Source organism: Enhydra lutris, unplaced genomic scaffold, assembly GCF_002288905.1.
Source record: "Enhydra lutris kenyoni isolate GAN:26980312 unplaced genomic scaffold, ASM228890v2 scaffoldscaffold22, whole genome shotgun sequence".
Taxonomy (NCBI): Eukaryota; Metazoa; Chordata; class Mammalia; order Carnivora; family Mustelidae; genus Enhydra; species Enhydra lutris.
The window spans coordinates 8,817,119-8,837,384 of NW_019154106.1; the positions used below are offsets into that span (position 1 = coordinate 8,817,119).

At 49.6% G+C, this 20,266-nt stretch overlaps 1 protein-coding gene across 4 annotated transcripts; it reads left to right on the plus strand.

Annotated features, from left to right (window-relative positions):
- The first annotated feature begins 64 nt into the window (after positions 1-64).
- LOC111150212 (syntaxin 5) lies at positions 65-19,949 on the plus strand. Of its 4 annotated transcripts, none has more exons than XM_022507629.1 (11): positions 65-196; positions 894-1,137; positions 2,804-2,874; positions 3,045-3,100; positions 3,217-3,287; positions 6,639-6,755; positions 6,840-6,896; positions 7,070-7,151; positions 7,824-7,930; positions 8,105-8,226; positions 19,198-19,949. In XM_022507629.1, the coding sequence occupies exons 2-11, from the start codon at positions 913-915 to the stop codon at positions 19,355-19,357; spliced, it is 1,068 nt and encodes a 355-aa protein (XP_022363337.1). In that variant the 5' UTR covers positions 65-196; positions 894-912; the 3' UTR covers positions 19,358-19,949. The 4 variants fall into 4 exon arrangements, with proteins under 4 accessions (XP_022363337.1, XP_022363340.1, XP_022363339.1 ...); XM_022507632.1 differs by having other exon boundaries at positions 7,082-7,151; XM_022507631.1 differs by lacking the exon at positions 65-196 and adding an exon at positions 494-509.
- Positions 19,950-20,266: the final 317 nt, after the last annotated feature.

The window sequence follows — 20,266 nt, forward strand, 5'->3', positions numbered from 1 at the left end:
GGCGGGGCGTGTCTCTCGAGACCCTGTGCTCCAAAAGGCGTGGCACCGCCCTCTCGTCACCGGGGGAGGGGTTACGTGTGGGTGACGTGGCGGCTTCCAGTCTGGTCGGATTTCGGCGGCTACAGCGCTTGGAGAGGAGGCGGTGACCACCCGGGAGACTGTGGCAGCGTCGGTGGCGGCAGGAGGCAGAGAGGAGGTAGGACTCGCTCTAGAAGGGGTCTGGCCGCCGTGTCCGCTCTGGGCAGCGGCTTTCCGGGGGCGGCGACGGGAGGGGGGAAGGGAACCTGGAGCGAGCGGGCCAGTCCTGCCGGCCTGGCTCGGGGTGAGGGAATACTTCGCCGTCCAATCAGGGAAGCCCTTGTTGAGAAAGACTTCGGCATTACCTAATCAGTGGCTGCAGTCCTCCAGAAGGCGGGACTTGGGCGGGGGTGGGACTTCCTGTTTCAAATAAACACCTAGAGATTTTTTTTCGCCCCCCTCCGCCCACCGAAGTGGGTCCCTCTTGGGAGGTCGGTCACCGTTTCTCCCTCAGGAGTCGAAGGGATCCGCGGATACGAGAGGGCCCGGTTAGGGCCTGGGGCAGTTGCACAGGCCGGGCTGGCGCCTCGGTGCCACGGGACCTGCCTCTGGTCCTGTCCTGCTTCAAGGCCCCCGGCCCGCGCTCTGGCCGCCAGAGCCAAGTTGGTAGAGTGTGAGGAGCGGGACCAATTGGGCCGGAGAGCGGGGACCTGTCCGCCTTGGGCCGGCCCCAGGATCTGCGGGTGGTTTTAGGCGCGAAAGTCCGTGCCAAGTGCAGAAGGGGCCCGAGGATTTATTGGTGTGTGTGTGTTGGGGGTGGGGGATTTGTGGGGAAGGAGGCTGCCTGGGGAATGACACTCTCCCCTCCACAACAGTCCGAGGTTATGCGTCTCAATGATCCCGCGGAAACGCTACGGGTCTAAGAACACGGATCAGGGTGTCTACCTGGGTCTCTCAAAGACACAGGTCCTGTCCCCTGCAACTGCTGGCAGTAGCAGCAGCGACATCGCCCCTCTGCCCCCCCCAGTGGCCCTGGTCCCTCCCCCTCCCAACACCATGTCCTGCCGGGATCGGACCCAGGAGTTCCTGTCTGCCTGCAAGTCCCTGCAGAGCCGTCAGGTAAGGACCAGGAGTGGAAAAGGCAGCAGTGAGCCTTAGTGAAATCTGGGAGAGGCTGTGCTCCAGCACTGTTGATAGACATAATTTGGGGGTGGGGGGTGGTGACCTGTTGCAGAACTGATCTGGTTTGGAGGGGCTGTAGGATCTACTCAGCAACAGAAAAGGGGAGGGTCAGCTATCTGGATGCAAAGTGTTCTGTGAGAAATTCCCGCAGAGGGTAGGGTTGCTAATCTTCGAAGGAATATCTCAGGATGAGAGGTGGCTGCAGTGTATTTGGAGTGGATAAGGAACACGTTCTAGAAAGAGCCTTTAGCTCAAAGAGAGGGACTTTGAGTTCTAGTTCCGGAATAGTCCTACCATAAGTTTGCTCTGTGGCCACAGGGAACTTAGTCTAGTTGGGCCTCAGGGTTTTTTTGGCGGGGGGTGGGGGTGGGGGGTGAGTGGGGAGGTGTAGGGCTTTTTTGTTTTTGATTTAAAGTAGGCTCCATGTCCCGTGGGGAGCCCAGTGTGCTGCTTGAACTCATAACCCTGAGATCAAGACCTGAACTGCGATCGAGAGTCAGAGGTTTAGGGGTGCCTGGGTGGCTCAGTGGGTTAAGCCTCTGCCTTTGGCTCAGGTCATGATCTCAGGGTCCTGGGATCGGCCCCCCACATCGGGCTCGAGCCCCCGCATCGAGCCTGCTTCCTCCTCTCTGTCTCTGCCTGCCTCTCTGCATACTTGTGATCTCTATCTGTCAAATAAAATCAAATAAAATAAATCTTTAAAAAAAGAGAGAGAGAGTCAGAGGTTTAGCCAACTGATGCCCCTGGGCCTCAGTTTTTATATCTATCAAATGAAAGCCTTTTTTTTTTTTTTAAGATTTTATTTATTTATTTATTTATTTGACACAGAGAGAGTGTGTGAGCGAGCGAGAGAGCACAGGCAGGAGGAGGCTGAGGGGCAGAGGCAGAGGGAGATGCAGACTCCCTGCTGAGCAGGAAGCTGGATGTAGGGCTCCATCCCGGGACCCTGAGATCATGACCTGAGCTGAAGGCAGACACTCAACCGACTGAGTCACGCAGGCACCCCGAAAACAGTTTTTTTTGATAAGTACTTTTTACCAAAATTGCTTTGGAATGCTTTTTTACAAATTAGATTCCCTTGTTTCAGTCCACACATCCTGAATCAAAGTGGGACCTGAGTGATTGTAATTTTAAATATTTTTACTGCTCAGGTTTTAACAACTGCTTTTCTGTATGATCTCCAAGAGCTTTCCAGTTATCCTCTTTGATTTCCTGATTGGAGGACCAAAATGGTAATCGTGCCTATCATTTATTTAGTGCTTACAATGTCTGAGGCATCTAACTAAAATACTTTATGGCCCTTATGCTGTTTAATTTTAGCAGCAACAATAGGAGGTGTGTGGATTGTCTTCTTTTTAAGCAAGAGAAAACAGATTCAGAGTGGTTTAAGTCATTTGCCCCAAACCCCAGCTAATAAGTGGTGGAGTCAAGATTTGAACCTGGGTCTACCCAGGTTCAGATCTGAGCTCTAAATGACCGCTACTGATAAAATTGGACCGTCCAGTGGGGGTCCTAGGGAGAATGTAGCTGATACCTAAGAAGCAGTGAAAGCTGGAAATGGGGAGGGAAAACTAAAGTGTCACACCTTGACGTTGTATTTCAGAATGGAATCCAGACAAACAAGCCGGCTCTGCGTGCTGTCCGGCAGCGCAGTGAATTTACCCTCATGGCCAAGTAAGTTGAGAGAAATTACATGGTGGGGTGCTGCAGGGTCTGGGAGCAGTAGGCTTGTCTTGGGGGGCCTTGGCTGTGAGGGAGGGCTGCACCAGTTTTGCTGGAGCTAATGTGGGAATAGGCCCTGTCCGGCCCTTTCCCGTGGTGCCCTCACTAATGCTCGTTTCCAGGCGCATTGGGAAAGACCTCAGCAACACATTTGCCAAGCTGGAGAAGCTGACAATCTGTGAGTGTTCTTGGGGTCTTTCAGAGATGGGGCAGTGAACCAGAGAGGGCTGAGGAACCGTACTCCCTGAGCCTTGTCTTTGACCTCCCCTGTCGTGGCCTCCTCTGTCTCTGCAGTGGCAAAGCGCAAGTCCCTCTTCGATGATAAAGCAGTGGAAATTGAGGAGCTGACTTACATCATCAAACAGGTGAGCTGCTGGCCCTCAGGATCCTGCATTCCCATCAGATCACGCTATGAGTCGCCGGTATCACGGAGGTCCAGAGCAAGTTTCTAGAGCCAGCCCCAGACATCCTGCTCGTGCGTTGAGGCAGCAGACACTTGGCCATCAGCTGTGTACAAAGCACAGTACAAAAGCTTGAGGCAAGATTTCCGCCTTCAGAGCTTATTGTCTCCAAAAGGTATCCGGTCCCACAAACTCAGACTTACAGTGAGGAGAAGGCAAGGGGTCTAGACCTTCCAAAAAGATGAATGAGACGATCTGGGGACACTGGGGCAGATTTTCTAGAGGGAGTGAAGTCTGAACTGGTTTCAAGACTTGCCTACAGGCCGTGGAAGAACATTCCAACAGAAGAAACAGTGTGTGCAGTGGCCCAGCTTATAACAGAGAAGGTTGAAGTCTTTGAGGAGATGTTACCTGCTCAGGGAGGCCTACCCTGAGCGTGCTGTTTAGTACATCAGTGCTCGCAACTCTGATCTCCCTTACCTTGCTCTGTTTTTCTGGTTATAGCACTGGATCCTTTCTAACATTCTCTGTCATTGACTGACTTACCTTAATTGGTTTTGTTCCCTCCCATCTACCTCATCCCCCCACCCCCAAACAAAGAAAAGAACAGAGATTTTTTTTTTCTTCCTGCTTGTTCACAGATGTATCCCAAATGCCTGTACTAGTGTCTGGTGTAGAGAAGGTACTCACTGTTTGTTAACTGGATGGCTGGTCAGCAGGAGATGAGGCTGGGTGGGTAGATCGGTGGCTGGTTGGGAAGCTCATTGTGGGCCTGAGTAAGGAGCATGGAATCACTGACTGCCAGGTGCTACAAGGACGATAAGAATCTGGAGCATAGTCTGTCTGGAAGACCCCCGGATAGCAGAATCTGTACAGTTGTGATTCCTTCCTCTCCCAGCACAATGTCATGAGCATGAAACTTGAAGTTGAATGACCATAAGCGGGGAAAAAACCCAGTCTGGAGCATGGATGGGCGGAGAGGCTAGGGAGGAGGTTCTGCTGCTGTCCAGAGGCAGCCGTGTTCAGGAGGTGCCTTGTTGGGGGGTAGAGAGAGGATGCCACCATCTACTGGGGCGCTCTTGTGTAGGCTTTGAAGAACCACTGCCTGGTTTCAGACAGACGAGTTCAAATCCCAAGTCCACCAACTATGGTGTAACGTTGGGTAAGCCGTCTAACTACTCTTGAGCTTCGGTTCCCTTATGATGGTCACAGCACCTACCTCGGAGGGTGGTTGTGGGAATTCACTTGTTTATTTTTGGAGTCACATTATTGGGTGACCTATAGCTTCCTGGTTCTGGGGGATTCAGCAGTGAGCAGGACAGGTGCAGTACCTGCCCTGGGGGGTTTCCTTCTTCTCTCCCTTCTTTCTTTCCTTCCTTCCTTCCTTCCTTCCTTCTTTATTTATTTATTTATTTATTTGAGAGAGGGGGAGGGAAGGGAGAGGGAGAGACACTAGACAAGCAGATAGAAAAAACAATTTCAGGGTGGTGAATCCTATTAAAGAAATAAATTGAGTTCCTCAGGCTGGGGTCTTAGTAGATGGGGTGATCTAGGATGGCCCGTGAGAAGGGGCATTGAGACCCGAATGGTGAAGAAAAAGCATCTTCCAAAGATCTAGTGGGAGCACTTTTCAGAAATTGGGAATAGCAAAGGGAAAGGCCCTGAAGGGTGGGCCACCTTAGCGCATCTGATAAACATGAAGAGCAGTGTGGTTGCACATAACAAATGAGAAGGAGACTGGGAGGGATGAGGTCAGGGAAATAGGCAGGGCCAGACCCTGTGAAGTCTGCGCCCACCAGGGAAGGAATTTGGCTTGTGTTCTAAATTTAGTGGAAAACTCTTGGAAGATTTTAAGCAGAGGGGTGATGTGCTCCGTTTCTGGTTCAAAAGCTCGCTCTGGTCACTGTGTCGAGGGTGAATGGGTGAGGGCAGGCTGCAAGGGCAAAGTCACTTAGGAGGCTCTTGGCGAATGTTGAGAGACGGTGACGATAGGGTCCAGGGTAGGTTTCGTAGGGAAGGAGGTGAGCGGCCCGATTCGGAGCGTCTGTTGGAATCAGCCGGGTTCTCTGTGGGCTCCTGCTAGGCTCCATATGGATTAAGGGCAAAGAGGGGACTTGAGGATGGCTTTCCTGTGTCTGGTCTGAGCAGCTGGTAACTGGTGGTGCCATTTACCAAAAAGGAAAAGTAGGGACAGGGGGGAACAGCTTTTGGCGGGGAGTTGGGAGTTGTCTTCTGTGGTAAGCGTAAGGGCAAAGAAAGTCGCAAGCTGCCTAGCGCGCTGTGTGGCACCGAGACACAGGCGCTCGGTGCCCGGTAAGTGACCCGTAGACTGTGGTTGTGTTGTGGCAGAGAGATGGGTTTAGGAGGTATGAGTATGTGACTTAGAAGCTTCCAGCTTGGGCACCTCCGTGGGAAGCAGTACCATTTTTCCGAGCTAGAACTCTGGGGGACAAGATTTTATGGGGAGAAGACGTGGAGTGCGGTTTTGGACGTGGGGCTGTAAGGAGGTTGTGTCAGCAACAAAGGGCCAAACCAGTCAGCTGTGGATATCGTCCATGGCTCTCGAGTGCTTGTGGCTGGAATGCTAACTGGGGGGACTGTTAGAGGAATTCTAGAAGTCGCCTAATCTAGTTTGTCTTCAGTGTGTTCCTTGAACTCACTATTCCTGACCTCTTCTCTCTCCCCCTCCCCCTTATCCCCTGGGCAAACTTTCTCTGCCACTCCCCAGCCATCTCCTTCATCTCTATCTTGGCAAGCCGGATCGGGGAGCGGAGGATGCTTTGGTCTGGTGTAGAAAGCCGGGCTGTGCTACTTTACCTCATCGTGTGACCTTGGACAAGTCACAGCCTTTACTCTTTTGCTATAATGACTTTTGAAAGGAGTTCTGTGTATAAGAGGCGTTTTGTTGATGCTTCCGGGAAACACGGAGACTTTGACTCTTCCCTTTTCCTGACTGCCATACGGTGCTCTGCTGGCCAGCATGCACTGGGTGTGAGATCATGGCCTTCGAAGTAGTTCTCTGGTCACGCGTCTGGCCTCACAGGTGGAGTTGAGCCGGAGGGTGAAGGGGGTAAAATCAGTTATTTAGAAATGGATGAGACCAGATTTTGCCTCTTCTGGCTCTACTCCGCAGGGACTGAGCTGGAGCAAAGTCCGGAGCTTGGACCATCCCAGAAGCCCCTTCTGGTCTGACTTTGAAATACCCTCCCCATCGTTCGTAACTTCCACCCCGTCATCCTTGCTGGAGCTGTCCATGTGGGAGAGACGTTGGCTGAGGACCCCTTTGTTAACCGTTTTCATGTTGGCTCTCCGTAGGACATCAATAGCCTCAATAAACAAATTGCCCAGCTTCAGGACTTCGTGAGGGCCAAGGGCAGCCAGAGCGGCCGGCACCTGCAAACCCATTCCAACACCATCGTGGTCTCCCTGCAGGTGGGACCTGGAGTTGGTGGAGGGGGAGGCAGAAGGGAGAAAGGGACTGTCTTCTTTGGCCAACCCTCTCTCCTTTTGTTCTAGTCAAAACTGGCCTCGATGTCCAATGACTTCAAATCAGTTTTAGAAGTGAGGACAGAGGTAAGAAGAATCTGTGTAGGAGGGATAGGAATCGGGGTAAGGGCCCAACGGGAGATGGGGAAGGAACAAGTGGAGGGGTGAGGGTAACAGTGTCATAGGCCGACAGGAGGGTCTCTCTAACATGCCTGCTTCCCAGAGGCCTCGGGACCTTTGCATTTCTTCCCCAATCCCAGAACCTGAAGCAGCAGAGGAATCGGCGGGAACAGTTCTCCCGGGCACCTGTGTCAGCCCTGCCCTTGGCCCCCAACCACCTGGGTAAGTCACCGGCAATGCAGGGAGCCCTGAGGGGTAAGACTCAGTTATTGTGTCTGTGATGGCATCCTCTAACCCCGAGAGGGCAGGGCTTGCGTAGGAGAATGGACAGCATCCTTGAGATGCCAAGATTTCTCTCTCAGAGGTCAAACTCCACTGCTGGCTTTCACGATCTACACTTAGTCTCCCACATTCTCACTGTCGGGGCTGACTTCAGTCCTGTGCACTAGAATGACTCTAACATTTTTATTATTCATTCACATTCTCTCATTTAATTTTCACCACCACCTCAGAGAAAGCCACTATTATTATGCGTCATTTATTTATTTATTTATTTTTAAAAGATTTTATTTATTTATTAGACAGAGATCACAAGTAGACAGAAAGAGAGGAGGAAGCAGGCTCCCCGCTGAGCAGAGAGCCCGATGCAGGGCTCGGTCCGAGGACCCTGAGATCATGACCTGAGCCAAAGGCAGAGGCTTTAACCCACTGAGCCACCCAGGCGCCCCTTATTATGCATCACTTAAAGGGGAGGAAACTGAGGCCCAGCGAGATTAAATGACTTGTCCAGGGTCACAAGGCTAGGAAGTGCCCGCGCTGGGATTCAAACCCAGAGCATGTGGGCTTTGAACCTACTTTCAAGCACTACGAAGTGCCTTTTCTTTCTTTTCCCAGGGGGCAGTGCTGTGGTTTTGGGGGCAGAGTCTCGTGCCTCCGGGGATGTGGCCATTGACATGATGGACTCTCGGACCAGCCAGCAGCTGCAGCTCATTGATGAGCAGGTACCTGGGCTCGGAACTGGGTAGGAGATGCTCATCTGTCCTCCCCAGTGGGCCGCTAGCAAGTGTTTGAAATGTGCGTTGAGTCGAGTGGCCACGCTGGGAAGGGGTCTGAAAGAAGCAGGCCCTCCGCTGAGGAAGCTCCTAGAGTTCATGGGCGCTGTCTCTCCCCTGAAGGATTCCTACATCCAGAGCCGGGCAGACACCGTGCAGAACATCGAGTCCACGATTGTCGAGCTGGGCTCCATCTTCCAGCAGTTGGCACACATGGTGAAGGAGCAGGAAGAAACCATTCAGAGGTGAGACTCTCTTTCACCCCGGACAGAAGAGCCTTCTGTTCCTGTGGGGTGACATCCTAAAGCCCCCAGGGACAGCTTGCTGCCCGTCGAAAGAGTAGAGGGAATCCGGCCTACCCACAGGGTTCCTTCAACAAGTGTTCACGGAGTGCCTGTTTCTTGTCAGGTGCTGTTCTAGGTGCTGAGGATACACCGATGAGTAGAACCGTGGCCTCTCTATAGCGCAGGGGTGAGATTCAGGAGGGTGGGTGAGCACAGCTGTTTAAAAGAGTTGACAAGAAATTTTCGGGTAGTGATAAGATATACGTGGAGAATTATGGCGGGATGACGTGTTAAGAAAGGGATCATGGGGCGCCTGGGTGGCTCAGTCCGTTAAGCGGCTGCCTTTGGTTCAGGTGGTCCTGGGATCGAGCCTAGCATCGGGCTCCCTGCTCAGCGGAGAGCCTGCTTCTGCCGCTCTGCCTATTGTGCTTCCTTTCTATCTCTCTGTCAAATAAGTAAATAAAATCTTAAAAAAAAAAAAAAGATCCATTCTATCAATGGACTCCTGCACTTCCGTGTTTTGGCTATTGTAGATAATGCTGTTATCGTTTGAGTTAGTGTTTTTTTTTTTCTTTGGATAAATGCCCAGGAATGGAATTACTGGATCATGTGGTAGCTATATTTTTAATTTTTTGAGGAACCTCGGTACTGTTTCCCAGAGTCGCTGTATCAGTTTGCATTCCCACTAACAGTGCACAAAGGTTCCTTTTCTCCGCATCCTCACCAGCACCTATATATATATATTTTTTTTTTTTTTTTGGCTATTTGTTTGTTTTGTTTTGTTTAGTTTTTTAAGATATTATTTATTTATTTGACAGAGATCACAAGTAGGCAGACAGGCAGGCAGAGAGAGAGAGAAAGAGAGGGGAGAAGGCTCCCTGCTGAACAGAGAGCCCAATGTGTGGGGCTCGATCCCAGGACCCTGAGATCATGATCCGAGCTGAAGGCAGAGGCTTAACCCACTGAGCCACCCAGGTGCCCCTGTTTTGTTTTTAATGCTAGCCGTTCTGACAGGTGTGAGGTGATTATCTCGTTGTGGTTTGGATTTGTTTTTCCCTGATGATGAGCGGTGTTGAGCATCTCATGTGCTTCTTGGCCATTTGGATGTCCTCTTTGGAAAAATGTCTCTTCAGACTTCCTGCCCATTTTTTAATTAGGTTGTTGGTTTGTCTGTTTGTTTGCTGTTGGGTTATATGCAGTCTTTATATATTTTGGATGCCTGCCCCATATCAGATAAATGATTTGCAAACTTTTCTCCTGTTCAGTAAGAAAGAACTTTGTTGATCGTTTCTTCTCTGTGCCAAAGCTTTTTACTTTGATGTACTCGCATTTGTTATTTTTGCTGTTGTGGCCCTTGCCTGTGGAGTCAGGTCCAAAAATATTGCTAAGTGATGTCAAGGAACCTGCCACCTGTGTTCTCATCTTGAATTTTTATGATTTCGGGTCTTGCATTCAAGTTTTTCATCCATTGTGAGTTAATTTTTGCATGTGGTGAAAGAAAGCGGTCCAGGGTCACTCTCCACATGTAGCTGTCCAGTCCCCCCACACATTTGTTGTTGAGACTGTCTTCCCTGTTTATATTCTTGCCTCCTCTGATTAATTGATCACATATGCGTGGATTTATATCTGGGCACTCTCTCCTGTTGCATTGATCTATGTGTCTGTATTTGCGCCCGGACCAGGCTGTCCTGGTGACTCTAGTTTTGTGGCATAGGTTGAAATCAGAGCGTGTGATGCCTCCAGCTGTGTTCTTTCTCAAGATTGCTTTGGCTACTCAGGGTCTTCTGTGATTCCATAAAAATAGTTCTATAAAAATACTTTTGGGGGCGCCTGGGTGGCTCAGTGGGTTAAAGCCTCTGCCTTCATCTCAGGTCATGATCCCGGGGTCCTGGGATCAAGCCCCGCATCGGGCTATCTGCTCGGCAGGGAGCCTGCTTCCCCTCTCTCTCTGTCTGCCTCTGCCTGCTTGTGATCTCTCTCTCTGTCAAATAAATAAATTAAAAAAAAATAGTGTACTTTTTAATAAGGTTGGATTTAGGCTTACCATTTTACTATTTGCTTTCTCTTTCTTTTTTTCCTGTTTCTTTTTGTCCCTTTGTTCCTCTTTCTCTTTCATCTTTTGAACAATGGAAATTTTTTTTCAAAATTCCACCAAAAATTTTTTTGTTGGTATTTTAGCTAAATGTCATTGCATTTTTTTTTTTTTTTAAGCGGCTGACCTAGGGATTACAGCATGCATCATTAGCTCTCACAGCCTACTTCATACAAAATGCGAGAACTTTAGGGGTGCCTGGGTGGCACAGTCAGTTGGACATCCAACTCTTGTTTTCAGATCAAGTCATAATGGCAGGGTTGTGAGGCTGAGCCCTGTGTTGGGCTCCGTGCTGAGTGTGGAGCCTGCCTGAGATTCTCGCTCTCTCCCCTCTCTTTGTCCCTCCCTCTGCTTGTGCGCATGTGCTCTCTCTCGCTCAAAAAAAATTTCGGGCGCCTGGGTGGCTAAGTTGTTAAGCGTCTGCCTTCAGCTCAGGTCATGATCCCAGGGTCCCCATCCAGCTCCCTGCTCAGCAGAGAATCCTCTTCACCCTCCCCCTCTGATGCCCCCCCTGCTTGTGCACGTGCTGTCTCTCTCTAATAAATAAAATATTGAAAAAAAATACTTTATTTGTCAGAGAGAGAGAGAGTGTGCACAAGCAGGGGGAGCAGCAGGCTCCCTGCTGAGCAAGGGACCCAACATGGGACTTGATCCCAGGACCCTGGGATCATGACCTGAGCCAAAGACAGACACTTAACAACTAAGCCACCCAGGCACCCCGCCCACCCCCGCCCGCTCTTATATTTTTAGGTAGGCTCTGTGCCTAAAATGGGGCCCGAACTCACAACCCCTAGATCAAGAGCCCCACACTCTACCCACTGAGCCACCCAGGTGCCCCCAACTTCATTCTTTTTTTTTTTTTTTTTTAAGAATTTTGTATTAATTTTTTTTAAAGATTTTATTTATTTATTTGACAGAGATCACAAGTAGGCAGAGAAGCAGGCAGAGGGAGAGAGGATGAAGCAGGCTCTCTGTGGAACAGAGAGCCTGATGTGGGGCTTGATCCCAGGACCCTGAGATCATGACCTGAGCCAAAGGCAGAGGCTTTAACCCACTGAGCCACCCAGGCACCCCTGTATTAATTTATTTGACAGAGAGATCACAAGTAGGCAGAGCAGCAGGAAGAGAGAGGGGGGGAAGCAGGCTCCCTGCTGAGCAGAGAGCCTGAGGCGGCCTTGATCCCAGGACCCTGAGACCATGACCCGAGCCAAAGGCAGAGGCTTAACCCACTGAGCCACCCAGGGGCCCCCCACCTTCATTCTTGGAGGATGTTTTCCCTGGATATAGAATTCTGGGTTGGTTTTCTGGTTCACTCTTCAGGCACTTTAGCTGTATCACTCTACTGAGCTTTGGTCTTTCTTGTTCTTAACGAGAAGGTGGTGGTAATTTCAGCTGTGTATGTAATGTGTTTTTCTCTGGCTGCTTTTCAGGTTTTTTTGTATGTTTGTTTTTTGTTTGTGTGTTTTTTTTGTCTTTGATTTTCAGCAGTTGACTATTATGTCTCCTGATGTCATTTTCTTTGAGCTTCCCTTTCTCGGGGTTCTCTGAGTTTCTCGCATCTGTACATCTACATCGCTCATCAAGTTTAGGAAACGTTTGGCCATTATTTACTCAGACTGTGCCCGATTCCTCAGACTGGTTCAGTGTTCTCCGTTCAATAGGAGGGAGCGCTAAGAGCGGAGGGAGGGGGAGGAGATGTGGGAGGGGGAGGAGTTTGACTACCGCTACTTAAAGGATGTTTGTTTGTTTATTTATTCATCGACTATAGTACCAGCCCTTTATAAGGTGCTATGAGTCTAGCCATCATGGTCCTGGAATCAAGAGACTTCAAAAGACTGATTCTTGGGGCGCCTGTGTGGCTCAGTGGGTTAAAAGCCTCTGCCTTCGGCTCAGGTCATGATCCCAGGGTCCTGGGATTGAGCCCCGCATTGGGCTCTCTGCTCAGCGGGTAGCCTGCTTTCTCCTCTCTCTCTGCTTGCCTCTCTGCCTACTTGTGCTCTCTGTCTGTCAAGTAGATAAGTAAAATCTTGAAGGAAAAAAAAAAAAAAAAGACTGATTCTTCCCTGGTTCAGCTGAGACCTAGGGAACTCCTTACTGGGTTGGTTCCGTAAACACTGTAGCTCCTCAGGCTGTGATGTACTTTGTATATTAGCATATTGTTATAGATTCTGTGAAATGGAATCATAAAAGATACTTGGGTTTGGGACGCCTGGGTAGCTTAGTCGGTTGGGCATCTACCTTCAGCTTGGATCATGATCCCAGGATCCTGGGATGGAGTCCCGCACGGGGTTCCTTGCTCAACAGGGAGTCTGCTTCTCCCTCTGCCTGCCGCTCCCCCTGCTTGTGCTCTCTCCCTCTCTCTCCCTGTTGGATAAATTAGTAAAATCTTTAAAAAAAAAAAAAAGTTACTTGGGTTCTTTCTCCATCCTTTATGTGTTTTAAATAGTTAACATTAGGGGCACCTGAGTGGCTCAGTCAGTTAAGCGTCTGCCTTCAGTTCAGGTCATGATCTCAGGGTCCTGGGATCGAGCCCCACATCAGGCCCCATGCTCAGCTGGTGAGTCTGCTTCTCCTTCTTCCTCTGTGATCTGTCTCATTCTTGATTGCTCTCAAATAAATAAAATCTTAAAAAATTGCTAACATTCTCTTCATCCGCATGCAACCTTACATTCTCGTCTTCCTTGAAAGAGTTTTTCAGTGTTAGTGTTCATTTCTTTATTGTTTAGCAAACATCTGGTGATGCTCTGAGCTAGTCCTGCTGGATCTGGGGATAGGAAGGTGAAAGACCGTTCCGGTCCTTGCGGCGCTCGTGTCTAGTAGGAGAGACATGCACTGACAGTTACTCTTCAGTGTGGTAAGGGCAGGAAGAGGAGGAGGTAAGGGAACTCAGGCCAGGTACCTCTCCTAGAAATAAAAGATAGCAAACTAAGTCCTGAGGAGGAATGCCAGCCAAAGGAAAGGAAAGGCCATTCCAGAACAGCTCAGAAATGAAAAAGGGCTTGGGTGGCTTCCGGGAATGCAGACTTAGTGCACACGGCAGGCAGGCAGGCAGGCGGAGTGGGGAGGGAGGAAGCTGGAGAGGCAGGGCCAGATCACAAAGGACCTGTGTGCTGCATTCTCAGGGAGAGAACTCAGGGAGAAGTAGATGGATGCTGGGGGAGGGGAACGAGCTTTGTTCTGGACATGCTGACTATCAGACTCCCTGGGCCCTCCAAGTGGCATTTGCTGTGTGGCCTGAGGCTCAGCAGAGAGGGCTGGGCTAGAGATAAGGACTTGGGGGAGTCAGTGGCCTCCTGGTGAAACCGTGGACATAGATGAGACTACCCCAAGACAGTGGGTTAAGTGAGAAAAAGGACAGGACAGATCCCCGTGGCTCCAAGAGTACTGGGAGAAGGGGGAAGGATTTGTCCAGGAGGCTGAGGAAGATGGCTAAGGAAGATGAGAAAAGAAAGCGGAGAGTAATGTGTCCTTAGAAGCTGAGGTGGTGGCGATTTTAGGAAGAAAGGAGTGGATATTTCTCGGTGCCCCTGAAAAAGGAGGTGTGAGGTGAAGCTCCAGGGTGTTCAGGGGGCTGCGGGGCTGGGATTGATTGGATCAGCGCAGCAACTTCTGTTGGATGGCTCAGAAGCAATTTTATAGGGGATTGAAACACAAAAGGGAAATAACAAAAGAGAAAAATTGTGGGCAACTGTATGTACAAGAAATGGAGATTTTGAAAGGATGAAATTTTTTTTTATTGTATTTGTTTATTTTTTTAAGATTTTATTTGGGAGAGAGCGAGCAAGAATGTGCTCGTGCGTGCACATGAATCAGGGGAGCAGCAGAGGGAGAGGGAGAAGCAGGCTCCCCACTGAGCAGGGAGCCTGATGCTGGGCTCGATCCCAGGATCCGGAGATCATGACCTGAGCCAAAGGCAGACACTTGGCTGACAGATGAAAGAATGAAACTTTTTAAATAGACATTCTTCTGTTTGCTTCCTGCATGCCAGTGGATCCGGATTTGAACACCCTTTTTAGAAACCACTAATTTAGGGGCGCCTGGGTGGCTCAGTGCGTTAAAGCCTCTGCCTTCGGCTCAGGTCAGGATCTCAGGGTCCTGGGATTGAGTCCTGCATCGTGCTCTCTGCTCAGTGGGGAGCCTGCTTCCTCCTTTCTCTCTCTCTGCCTGCCTCTCTGCTTACTTGTGATCTGTCAAATAAATAAATAAAATCTTTAAAAAAAAAAGAAGCACGATGTGTTTAAAAAAAAAAAAAAAAAAGAAAGAAACCACTGATTTAGTCCAAAGGTCTTCAATATGTAGATTCCTGGGCCCCATCCTAAACTTTCTGAATATGAGACATGAGAATCTGCATTTTGGGGATGCTCAACACGTGATTCTTATTTTTTTTCTGAGTATGAAAATTGCTGACCTGTTACTCTGTTGTTTCGCTTTGCACCCCGATTTGTAACCTACAGGATTTCTAGCGAGTAGAAAGTTGGGAGAATCATACAAATGAGCACCTTGTTCCTTTCACTCAGATTCGCCCACTTAATATTTTCTCATGTTTGCTTTCCCTCCTTTTTGTTCCTCTGAACCATCGGAAAGTGCAAAGATCATGGCCTTTTTATCCCTAAGGACTTCAGCAGGCACCCTTCCAGAATTGGTATTCTCCTGAACAGCCACAATGCCACTATCATACCTAAGATGACCGACAGTTCTCTGTCATTACCCAGTGTTTAGTCCATACTGAAATTACCCCAGCTGTTCTAAAAACAAGTGCTTTTAGCTTTTTTCCTTGAATTTAAGACCCAGGCAGTGGTCACACGTGGCATTTGATATGTCTCTTTAGTCTGCCTTCTGTTTTGCTTTTCATGACACTGACTTTTCTTTGAGGAGGCCGGTGCCTCTTGTAGCAGGTCCCGCATGTGTGTTAGCTTAGTGTCGCCTCGTGATCGGATCTAGGTTATAGACTGTTGGCCAGCTACATAGCTGATTATTACCAGTGGGCACTTGATGAGGTTATCCCTTTATTGGCGATGGCAAGTTTGGTCACTTGTTTAACGCGGTGAGCATCTGGCTAAGTCACCTGTGGAGTGACGCTTCGAGTGCCTGTGAACGTCCGCCTCCCTAGACCCGTGATGGTCCTTGCCTGATACGGTCGTGACTATGTGTGAGACCAGGTGGCAGTTTTCTAATTCATCCCTTCTTTTTTTTTTTTTTTTTAAGATTTTATTTATTTATTTGACAGAGATCACAATTAGGTAGAGAGGCAGGCAGAGAGAGAGGAAGGGAAGCAGTCTCCCCGCTGAGCCCGATGCAGGGCTTGATCCCAGGACCCTTAGATCATGACCTGAGCTGAAGGCAGAGGCTTAACGCCACCCAGGCGCCCCAACCGTCATCATTTTTCATTATAGAGTCAGATTTTGTAAACCTGGCCACATGGAGCTCCTTTTTTTTTTTTTTTTTTTTAAGATTTTATATATTTGAGAGAGAGAGCACAAGCAGAGGGACTGCAGGCAGAGGGAGAAGCAGGCTTCCCGCTGAGCAAGGAGCCCAATACAGGACTCTGTCCTAGGGTCCTGGGATCATTATTTGAGCCAAAAGCAGACGCTTAACCCACTGAGCACCCAGGTGTCCCAACGTGGAGCTCCTTAAAAGTAGCTTCCATATCCTCTGAATATGACCCAACTCCTATCAATCATTATGAAGCCTTTGGGAAATTGACACTCCGAAAGCTAAAATTCCAGATTTCCTAATCATGGTCAAATAGTCTTCCCAGTTCCTGGGCTTACTGTCATTCTCCATTCAACCTCCTTTTTGTTGTCTTCCTTAACTTTAAACTCAACTTTCTCATCCTCTGGGTTTTCATGCCTCTCCATCACTCTGAGCATGTATCCTTGCTGTTCAGTCAAACTCCAGCTCTTTTTTTTTTTTTTTTTTAAAGATTGATTTATTAGTAAGAGGTCACACATGCACAAGTGCAGGGGAGATAGGGAGGTGCTGAGGGGAAGGGCAAGAGACAAGCAGACTCCAGGCTGAGTGGGAAGCCCAATTTAGGGCTCAGTTTCACAACCCTGAGATCATGACCTGAGCAGAAGTCAGGAGTTGGACACCTAACTGACTGTGCCACCTAGGCACCCTGAGACTCCAGCTTCTTCTTTTTTTTTAAGATTTTATTTGAGGGGTGCCTGGGTGGCTCAGTGGGTTAAAGCCTCTGCATTCAGCTCAGGTCATGATCCCAGGATCCTGAGATTGAGCCCCACATCGGGCTCTCTGCTCAGCAGGGAGCCTGCTTCCTGCTCTCTCTCTCTGCCTGCCTCTCTGCCTACTTATGGTCTCTGTCTGTCAAATAAATAAATAAAATCTTAAAAAAAAAAAAAGATTTTATTTGAGAGCGAGAGAGTGAGCATGAGCAGGAGAGAAGCAGAGGGAGAGAGGGAGAAGCAGACTTTCCAATGAGCAGGGAACCCAATGCGGGGCCTCGATCCCAGGATCCTGGGATTATGACCCGGGTCAAAGGCAGATGCTTAACCCACTGAGCTACCCAGGCGCCCCGAGACTCCAGCTTCTTAATGCTTGATTCCTTCCCTCTATAGTTTTACTTTCTTTCCGTAAGACATTCCTTCAACCTCCTCACTGTGCTAACTTTTCCCGTTTTCTTTTTTTAAAGATTTTATTTATTTATTTGACAGAGATCACAAGTAGGCAGAGAGGCAGGCAGAGAGAGAGGAAGGGAAGCAGGCTCCCTGTTGAGCAGAAAACCCGATGTGGGGCTCAATCCCAGGACCCCGAGACCACGACCTGAGCTGAAGGCAGAGGCCTAACCCACTGAGCCACCCAGGCGCCGCCCCCCCGCCCCCGTTTTCTTCACCCTTCTCCTTTTCAGGCCACATTTTCTGGCCCCCTCATATCTGTCTTCTGCTCCCCACTACTGTCTCTGAGTGTCCCACGGATCCCTAATTCCCCCCCACCCAGAGCTCCCTCCTGTTAGTTTACATTCATGGACTCTGATTTAAAGTCTTTCTTATGCCAGACTGCATTTATTGTGTATGCGTTTTTGTTAAGCAAAGCCATTCATGATTGCCAAGATGAGCTTTCTTGGATATGAAATGACAGTTGCACCCACAATGAGAAATGAAATGACAGCCCAAAGGTAGGAAACCTGATACTTCAGTTAGCCACTCGGACACAAATAGGGTATCATGTACAGTCTAGACTCCTGTATTTGGGCCTTTTTTTTAAGTTTATTTACTTATTTAAGTAATCTCTATATCTAACATGGGGCTCGAACTCATGACCCCAACATCAAGAGTCGCATGCTCTTCCATTTTTTTTTTTTTTTTTTTTTTTTTAAAGATTTTATTTATTTGTCAGAGAGAGAGGGAGAGAGAGCGAGCACAGGCAGACGAATGGCAGGCAGAGGCAGAGGGAGAAGCAGGCTCCCCGCCAAGCAAGGAGCCCGATGTGGGACTCGATCCCAGGACGCTGGGATCATGACCTGAGCTGAAGGCAGCTGCTTAACCAACTGAGCCACCCAGGCGTCCCATCTTCCATTTTTTTTTTTAAAGATATATTTATTTGGGGAAGCTGGGTGACTGAGTTAAGTGTCTGACTCTTGATTTCAGCTCTGGTCATGATCTTGTGTTGTGAGATCAAGCCCTGCATCAGGCTCCACACTAACAGGGCATCTGCTTCAGATTCTTTCTCTCCCTCTCCCCCTGCCACCTCTCTAAAATAAATAAAACCTTAAAAAAAAAAAAAAGAAAAAAAGATTTATTCATGAGAGAGAGAATGCGAGCAGAGAGAGGGGCAGAGGGAGAGAAAGAATCCCAGCAGACACACCGCCGAGCATGGAGCCTGACCTGGGGGGCTCGACCCCAGGACCTGGAGATCGTGACCTGAACCGCAACGAAAAGTCAGAAGCTCCACGGACTGAATCGCCCAGGCGCCCCCAGAAAGCATGGTCTTCTGACCGAGCCAGCCAGGCACCCTTGGGCTCCTACGTTTGGACAGAGAGTAGTTCGCAGGCCTCATGACTACCTTCTGAGGACCTGGGGCTTGCAACCGCTGACCCAGGCTTTGTGTTCCTGTTCCAACTGGATTATCAGGCTTCAGCTTTTCTGTCCTCACAGCTCACCGCAGTCTCTGCTTCCGGGGCCTCCCTTTGCAAAAGCTGGGGTTTGTATTGGGTTCTCAGGATTGTTGCATATGCCGGGTGGCCAAGAAATGTTTTCTTTTCCTCAGGCGCCTCTCAAGAGATGGATGTTCCTGGGAGAGACATGTTCTCCTAATAGCAGGGCTTTTCTTATCTCCTGACTTCCTGTCCGTATCATTAAGTTTTTCTTCCTGTCTCACTCAGAACCAGGATTTCCTGACTACAGTGGTCTGTGAGCATTTTCTCCCATATTACAAATGCAGTATTACTTATTAGACAAAAAATCAATACACACTGACAAGCGAAGATTTATAATAGATGACATTTGGGGGGGCTTTTCGTGTGGGCTGGGCACTTTGTTAGCATTTGAGGCCGACAACCACAGATGCAGTGTTGGGGTTATCCTCCTTTTCCCTCCTTTTTAGTGGAAGGAAATGAGTCTGGAGGTTAAATGACCGGCTCCGAATCACAAGCTAATAAGTTGCAGAGCTGATCTTCACACCAGAGCCAAGCCCCATCCCCATTACCCTTCCAGAGCTCTTTCTATATACAAGCATAATTACACAAAAACGGGATCGTACTGTATGTAAATACTTTTCACTCCCACATTATCGCGACCATCTTTCCATGTTGGTAAGTCTACTTCAACAGCAGTCTTTTTAATCCAGTGTTCTTCTGTTTCCTCTTCTTTCCACCCTACCCCCAGGATCGATGAGAACGTGCTGGGAGCCCAGCTGGATGTTGAGGCCGCCCATTCAGAGATCCTCAAGTACTTCCAGTCGGTCACCTCGAACCGGTGGCTCATGGTCAAAATCTTCCTTATCCTCATTGTCTTCTTCATCATCTTTGTGGTCTTCCTTGCCTGAACCTTCTCCACTCTGAGGCACTCCATCGGGGTTTGGAACCCCTTTGGGAGGGCAGGTGGCCAGTGCTGTCACTGAGCCTTGTGCAGGGTGCTTGGGAGAAAGGCCCTGTTTCCTGGAACTGCTGAGAATGGCCACTGCCCCTGCCCCCTGCCCCTTTGCCTCTGGCCACCCTGTCCTCCCCTCACCACCCTCAGGCCCTCGAAACACACAGTTCTGGATTTGTACTCTGCTGTGAAGGGGCTGGAAGGGAGCAGAGGCCAACTGGGGGGCCGGTGGGGGAGGCTGTCTCCACTAGGTAGGAGATTTTTAGAAACTCCCCAGCCTCTTCCAAAGGAAACTTGGGCAGCAAGGGGAGATGATGGCCTTCCCCACCTTCCTGAGAGGGAGGAGAGGAAGTGAAGCCGCCCCCCGGGACCAACTTTCCCATCTGGGTTAGAATTTGACCTTTCTTCTTCCTCTCCCCACCACGTGAGGCAGGGGGCCCTGAGCCCCTCAGCTGCCTACACAACCCCACCTTTGGCTGCTGGTGACTCTTTCTGCCAAACGCGCTGCAGCCCATCTTCTCCCAATTACAGCAAGACTGTCAGCCTCACTAGCCATGTCGTCATTTCTGGGTGGGAGCGTCGAAGGGCCTTCGCAGCCAGTGGAGTGAGTGCACTGCCTGGTACCAGAACTGAAAGGCTGGGCTGATGGCTCTGAGGGCCAAGCTTTGGGCCCTGTGCACACAGCTGCCTCCAGGCAGGGAACACCCGGGTGCAGCAGCACTTCATGAGCCTGGAAACTTCCCTCCAGAGGGGGAAGCACAACCCCAGAATGGGGCCCTGATTGGTGGCAACTTTCAGGATCATCTCCAGCAGTATCTGTGCCCGTTTCCGCTGCATGCTCCAGCCGGCTGGCCCCCGTTTTTCC